The following is a 7,500-nucleotide window of genomic DNA, read 5'->3' as shown; positions in this document are numbered from 1 at the left end:
TCATTAACGAAAGGTTTTCTTATTTTTGTCTAGTGAGGTACTTGTAAGGATTTGATAAGAATGTTTTAACTTTATAAATATACTTTTTTCATAAATATATTTACAAACACAAAATTTGGTAAATCTGAAGAATAGTGGCCTCCTCACCGATTTCGTTCAACTTGGGCTTAATCGACGCGTTTTTGCACGAAACGACCGAATCTGGCAGAATAAAGTGTCGCTCTGCCCCGCGAAGCGAGATATTAACGGTTAAAGTTGACAGGAATCATAACCTGATTCCTGTCATACCCGACGAGATGCAGCGACTACGACCATGCCCTGCGGCCACATGCGCATGCTCAGTGGTCGCACGCGCATGTAAAACTGCGCCAATTTTAAATGAATCAATTGTGCAGAATAACCAAGCATCTCGATTCAAGCAGTTAGGTCTCACGCTGGGAGTTTCATTAGTTTAATTATGCGTGGGAAGCACACACACACACACGGGGGGGTGCGAGGGGGGCCTTCGGTCTCCCCTTCCTCGCACCCACCCCGTCGGTAGGCAGCATGGACCTCGCTTTACAACATAAAGTACATGCTAAGTTGTAAAACGAAATTATAAAGTACATGCATGGGGGAGGGTGCAGGGGAGAAAAGCCTTTCTGTTCACGTGCGCTCACGCATGTAAGCCCCCTTGCACCCCTGTTGTAATCAAAACCGTAATGTAACAGTGCTAAGTTGTAAAGCGCGTCATGAACCCATGTGGCACCTCGTTTCGCGTGGGCATACACACGTGTGTATGTGCCCTGCTTTAACGAAAATCATTAAACAGTTACATCGTGCAGAATAACCAAGCATCTCGATTCAAGCAGTTAGGTCTCACGCTGGGAGTTTCATTAGTTTAATTATGCGTGGGAAGCACACACACACACACACACACACACACACGGAGAGTGCGAGGGGGGCCTTCGGCCAGAGGTTGAAAGCGTGGAAATTAACATAATTTATGATATTAACATAAATTTATGACAAATTAATAAATTATTTAATAGAACATAATGTGATAAGTAATAAAATACATTGTCCAAAGTACAATAATAAATTAAAGTTAAACAGAGATAATTTCTCATTTCGTTGACAAAAAGTATTGTATGAGAAAAGTAAACATAAAAAATATGTGGAGAAACAATGCACATTAAAAGGAAGTGTTAGATTTAATACATGGTTTAGCAGATTCAACTTAATCTTGAAGTTATGTAGCCTCCAAGACATCTGCTTCATCGTCCACAGTCTTCGGTGAATACAATTCCGCAATTGCACAAAAAAAACTGCTTAAGCGATCTTCATAAGCATGAACGCGTTTGAAGAGATATTCAGCTAAATATCCCACTAAATGCGAAGAACGCGTTCCATACCGTGGGATATTAGCCCTTACTTCTCTCCAAACACGTTCAATGTTCTGAGTGTGGGCTCCTGAATAGACAAACAAATAGAAATTAGTAATGCTAAAGTTTAGTGTTGTGTATTTCGAATGCATATGTTGCTCTTTATATTTGCAATGTAATTACCAGTATCTGGGTCGACGAAATTCATCGAGTGATTTATTGTCAGATGTTGGAAGCCTTCACTGTTTAAACAGTTGTACGACTTCCAACAATCCGACATTATCGTCGTCCCAGGTAGAATCCACTCCTTGATCAGCTCAAGCAGAGTTTTTTCCGTGCGGTCTTGCACTGGCACAATAAAAATTTTTTTTGTGCCACGTTTGTATCCACCGAAGATCCACTTTCCGTCGATTATTCGGCCACGATTGTATTTCCTTTTGCCGATTTTTGCTTCGTCTATTTCGACGATTATATTGGGACCTCCAAGTTTCGTCGAGTTCTTTTCGGCCCAATATATGCAAACCTATTATAACAAATCAACATATCAAATTCTATAAATATATAGATATCTATTGAACATATATTCATTGTATTAAGGATATTAATTTATACTTACTTCTCGGCAAAAAGAAATCCAGTCAACAACCGAGTGCTGAGAAAGTTGCAACTCTGTGCACATAAACATAAGTCTCGGAGGTCTCAACATAATAAAATATGCAGTCATCCTGCATATTGTTTCCAAGCTTAATTTAGATTTGCTGAACCATGTATTAAATCTAACAGTTCCTCTAAATGTGCATTGTTTCTTTACATATTTTTTATGTTTATCTTTCTCATATAATACTTTTCGACAACGAAATGAGAAATTATCTCTGTTTAACTTTAATTTATTATTGCACTTCGGACAATATATTTCGTTGCTTATCACATTATGTTCCATTAAATAATTTATTAATTTGTCTTTATCGTGAGTCACTGCCAAAAACTCGTGCAGCTGCATTTTGACACGATGAATTATGATAAAACCAAAGACTATCATTTCAAATTATGTTACACTTCTGACTTACCAACCAAACAGTTGTCACGTGATCTGCTGCATGCGCGTGCGGCCACTGAGCATGCGCGTGTGGCCGCAGGGCATGGTCGTAGTCGCTACATCTCGTCGGTATGACAGGAATCATAACCTGATTCCTGTCAACTTTAACCGTTAATATCTCGCTTCGCGGGGCAGAGCGACACTTTTTTCTGCCAGATTCGGTCGTTTCGTGCAAAAACGCATCGATTAAGCCCAAGTTGAACGAAATCGGTGAGGAGGCCACTATTCTTCAGATTTACCCAAAATTTTATAATGGCCGGCACTGGTTTCTGACATTCACCCGACATTAAGAAATATTATATCATATATCCAATTCAAAATTTTATTACTCTTTTTAAACTGAATTTGTTTCTTAAAATGATTTTTGAAAAATTATATATTTGCGCTGGTTATATGACATATTGTGACGTCCTGGGTGATGCGAGGTGGCTTCGATCCGGCAGAACGTCTCCGTTGATGGGTTCTTTTCTTGCAGTTAAGGAGGTAAAACCCCAGGATAATTAGCTGTTGGTCGGTGATGTAGATTATGGCTCCTTGGATCCGTCGAAGGTAGGTTATTCAATAATCTCCAATAATCTTTAACCTTTCTTTTGATATAAAAAGGTATGATATTTATTGTAGAACTTTTACGATACAAGTGGTTTATGTGGGAGGATGGAACAAGTATGAGATATGTGACCTTTCCTGGCTCGTTCCACACTCTCCGTCGAGAGGGTGAAAGATTCCGCTTTTATACAATTTTGGAAACGGTAGTGGGAGGTGACCGCACCTCGTTACAATGAGTCATAAGGCGTTGTCTAGCGGATGTGAGTCTATCTCTAATGGTGTGGCTCGCTTGCCAGCAATGAGTCATAGGGTGGTATCTTGAAATTCATTACCTTATATGGTCATGCGTTACGCTCTGCTTCGACATGTCCATATATGGTCTATGCAAGGACTAGATTTACTCGAATGAGTCATACTGGTGACTCGTCTGAATTCTATTTTTATTCTCTAGTCTAACAGCGATTTGTATTGAGAGCGATACTTTCTTTCATTATGAAATTTCAATATGACTTTTATTATAAAGAAAAATAAGAAATCTTTAATATTTGAATTTTTAAAATGTGAAAATATTTGTTGAATTTTCTTTAGACATACTTTACATAGGGTAGAATAATTAAATAGTACAATTAAAGTCGTTATTAGCATGTCTAAAGTATAAAAGATATTGCTCTCTTCGTCTAACAGTTACTATAGTATATCTGACTCTCTCTTTCTCTCTTTCAGATCGTACAATATTCGTATCTCGCTCGGATTCGCGTTCCTTATGCTACGCATGTACAATTCTATCTTTCTCAGGTTCGTGAGTGGCGCTTCAGTGTTTGACGCTCGAGATTTATTTTAATTTTAGTAAGTATATATATATTAAAAGTGATCTTAGCAGTAGTAATAATGATTCTAATATCATGTTAATAATGTATCATGCAGATAGAAATGGTCAGCATTCTCATTAGTACAGGAAATTAATGAAATTAATTTGTATATATATATATATATATAATAAGATTTTATATTTTTATATCTCACGAATGGTTGGGAATTTGATGGGAGTGTATAGGAAATATATTGTAGGACTTTTACTAAAGTATAACATCGCGTTGGAAAATTTTATTGTTAATATATGTATTTGTTAATAACAAATTATTAATTAAATAAATTGGTACTCTTTAATTCGCATATTGATATTATTATTCTCTCTTTGTTTAAGAGGTCTTGAATTTCTAATATTATCTCGTTTATGAACATTCGTTATTTTATTGTTATAAATATTTCGTAAATAAACAATTGCAGAAATAAAAGTTATAATCATTTTTCGTAGGTGTATTGATATAAAGTTTATGTACACCGATGAAATTCGAATGTACACTACCTTTATTTTTTATTGTAGATTCCACTATAAACGGGAGCAGGGGTTTCTTTAATTAATTAGGTGTAAGGGTTTAATAAAATTTATGTTTTGTATCTGGTTTTCAAGAGAAAAGATCAAGCTAACCGTACGTACAAACAGCGTATTTTTTGCAATTGTAGTTTAGAAGATATTTTAATTTGAAATACCCGTCCTGCTAAGACCGTATATACATACATATATATGTTCATAGTTCAGGTTTTAGCGGGACTCCTGGCCATATACAGGGTGGGACTCCTTTTGGAATTTTGTGTAACTCGCATTTATAGAGTGACGTGGTTCTGACTTATATGAAAGTTGTTGTACTTCATCTGGAGTATAAATTAAAAATGTTTGTTGATATGGTTAATAATTTATTTTATTTGTTTATAAAAGTAAGTTGCAAAAATAAATGATTATGTAGTAAATGTTTTTTTATCAAACGATTCTAACGATTATTCCTTATACACGTACATATTGTTTTATCTCAAACTATTCGTTTTCTAATTTTATTTTAATTTATTAAGAATTTATATGGCTATCCTTGTCTTACTCTCTATGAACTGGTATTAAACTATCCTCGTCTTTCATGGGGCGAATGTTCAATTTTCCTCGTTTATTAATTTAATTAATTTAAATAGAAAATTGGCGTTAACATTACTGGTATTTAGGGTATGAGAGATTCCATTTTTGTCATAATAATTAAGTGTCAAAATTTTTGTTTAGAAATGAAATTTTTCAGCTTTAAAATGTATAAAAGACTAAAATATTAATGTAAAAGTAATTTGGTCTTTGTAAGTCTAAAGGGTAGGAAATTCAAAATGGCGGATGTGAAACTTTAATAATTTATAACTCGAGAACGGTAAGAGATAAAAAGATGGGGTTTCTTTTGTTATGTTCAGATAAGTAAAGTGATTATTTTAGGTTGTTTAAAATTTTTGTGTTTTATGGATTTCCATAATTTTTAATTATATCTCGGAATTAAGAAGAGATATGATGTGGGGTTTTTTGTGAGGTTATTTGACATGCTCTGCTGAGTGTCTGCAGTGATTTTATTTATCATCTTTAATAATATTTTTATGATAAATTTTATTGTTAATTAGTTTATTTTGAGAGATACAATAATGGTTTATAATCAAAAGTTATTTGACTTTTGTGCAGTAATCACACTAACTAGGTCTGTTAATAATATAATTAATTGTTTATAACAATCATGTTTGAAAAAATGCTAATGAAATAATTGCTATTTTAGCGTGATAATGTTTCTCAGGCATAAAAGGTTATGTTCTTATGATAATCTATTTTTAATTAATTCATTTATATTTTATTTTAATTTTCTGAGTTTATTCTTATGGAACATGTATTTATTCGTGTGTTAAATTAATTTGTATTGCATAAAAGATCTCATAAGGTTTGTAATATCATTTACGATCAATTTTAGTGACTCTGGGGAATTTTATCAAGCAATTGTCCAAAAGTTTATAGTGTGATTCATAAAAATGGGCTTAAGCTTGAAAGGGTACCTTAAGGCAGCCATGTTCTCTAGGCTTATGTCTACTGCTTTAAGAACGCGTGTTCGCATCAGCTGAGTGTTTGTTGTGACAGTTAATTTAAAGAATGATTGTTATATTATAATGTTGTTTTCAGATGCTGGGGACTTCTAGCAATGAAGGTAGAAAATCGAAAATTTTATGCGGGTGGAATATAGCGGTGATTATACCGTCAGACGTGACAATATGTAGACTATATATAACGTTTACATCAAATTAAGAAGTAGTCTACCACGAAAGGCAGTTGGCTCACAATGCAGAGGTCCCGAGTTTAAATCCCACCAAGGTAAGTGTGTTTTTCAAATACGAAAAAATATTTATAATCATAGACTGCATCTTAAGAAACGTTAAAAAATAATAAAATTTCGAAATAAATAATTTTTTTATGTCGGGTGAATAATTATTCAGTGAAACACGTGGATTTCACGTCAAATCGATGATCTCATCCACGTGGACTACAGTACCGTTTTTGAGCGGATTGTCCACTCGAATGTCCACGTGGATTCCACGATGCTGATCCACGTAGCAATAACGTGGATTTCACGTACTGTTTTTATCAGGTAGCAGTTTTCATTACGCCTGTATGGAAAAAGTTGTCATTCAAATCTTGCCATTGCGTTTCCATTCACTTTATTGCCACTCAATATTTTCCATTAACTTTTCCATATAATTCGCATTGCAACTGTAGGGCAACCATACATTCCCATTGACCGCCATTGAGCACTCAAGAGCACATTTTCATAAGGGTATGCACCAGTAGTTCTCTGTGTAATAAATTACTACCAGTAATCCAGTACTGCCCAGTACTTCTAAAGTACTCGCCAAAATATTAAGACGTGAAACTTTCACGTAAATTCCACGTCGAATCGATGATCTCATCCACGTGGATCTGACTACCGTTTTTAAGCGGATGATCCACTTAAGTGGATTCCACGTTCCTGTTTTACTAGGGGATAACATAGGTCATTGTCAAAGTAATCCAAGCTGTGTTTGTTATTGTAAACTTTTACCAAAATAAATTACGCGTTGAGAGATATCGATTCATAAAAAGGGAACTGAGCAACTACGAAAAGCTTTTTTTGAATATTCATGAAAGTAAGCATAACAAATATATAAAAAATTAATTTAGAAAATAAAGTTTCAAAATAACGCCTTTATACTTTTTAGAAAACAAGCAAATCTTATTAAACGTGCAACAAGTTAAGCTGCAACAAGATGTTGTTATTGAAAAACACCATTAAAAGTAACCATACAAATGTACAAATGGAAACAACAGAATTTGAATACATGAGTATGAATATATTACTAATATTCATTAAGTGTTTATTGTAACGTTTAGTAAGGCTTTTTAATTTATTTACTTAGAGAATTTAATTTATTTATTTAGAATTATATTGATCTATTTTTACAACCAAAATTGATATAGATTATGATAAATTTGAAGCGGATAATTGTCCTGAATTTGAAGCGGATAACTATTTTGAATTGGAAGTGGATAATCGTCTTGATAAAGATATTTTAAAGAATTTATATATACATGTAAAACAAATTCACGAAGAAAAA

The 7,500-nt window shown here is 33.9% G+C and overlaps 1 protein-coding gene and 1 long non-coding RNA gene across 2 annotated transcripts in view; one reads left to right on the top strand and one right to left on the bottom strand.

Moving 5' to 3' along the window:
• The window catches only part of LOC139812300 (uncharacterized), a 36,742-nt gene extending 34,547 nt beyond the window's left edge, over positions 1–2,195 (bottom strand). Inside the window, exons 1-4 of the mRNA XM_071777016.1 lie at positions 1,981–2,195; positions 1,742–1,887; positions 1,548–1,657; positions 1,353–1,452 (exon numbers count right to left, since the gene is read on the bottom strand). Coding sequence (XP_071633117.1) covers positions 1,353–1,452; positions 1,548–1,657; positions 1,742–1,887; positions 1,981–2,088 — 464 coding nt within the window. The 5' untranslated portion in view covers positions 2,089–2,195. The remainder of the gene's footprint in view (positions 1–1,352; positions 1,453–1,547; positions 1,658–1,741; positions 1,888–1,980) is intronic.
• Positions 1–7,500, top strand: part of LOC139810527 (uncharacterized) — a 359,450-nt gene that overhangs the window by 70,553 nt on the left and 281,397 nt on the right. The gene's annotated exons all lie outside the window — the stretch shown is intronic.

This window comes from Temnothorax longispinosus, chromosome 1 (genome assembly GCF_030848805.1).
Source record: "Temnothorax longispinosus isolate EJ_2023e chromosome 1, Tlon_JGU_v1, whole genome shotgun sequence".
Classification (NCBI taxonomy): domain Eukaryota; kingdom Metazoa; phylum Arthropoda; class Insecta; order Hymenoptera; family Formicidae; genus Temnothorax; species Temnothorax longispinosus.
Note: the sequence above shows the minus strand (reverse complement) of the source record. Positions and strands in the feature narration are given on the sequence as shown.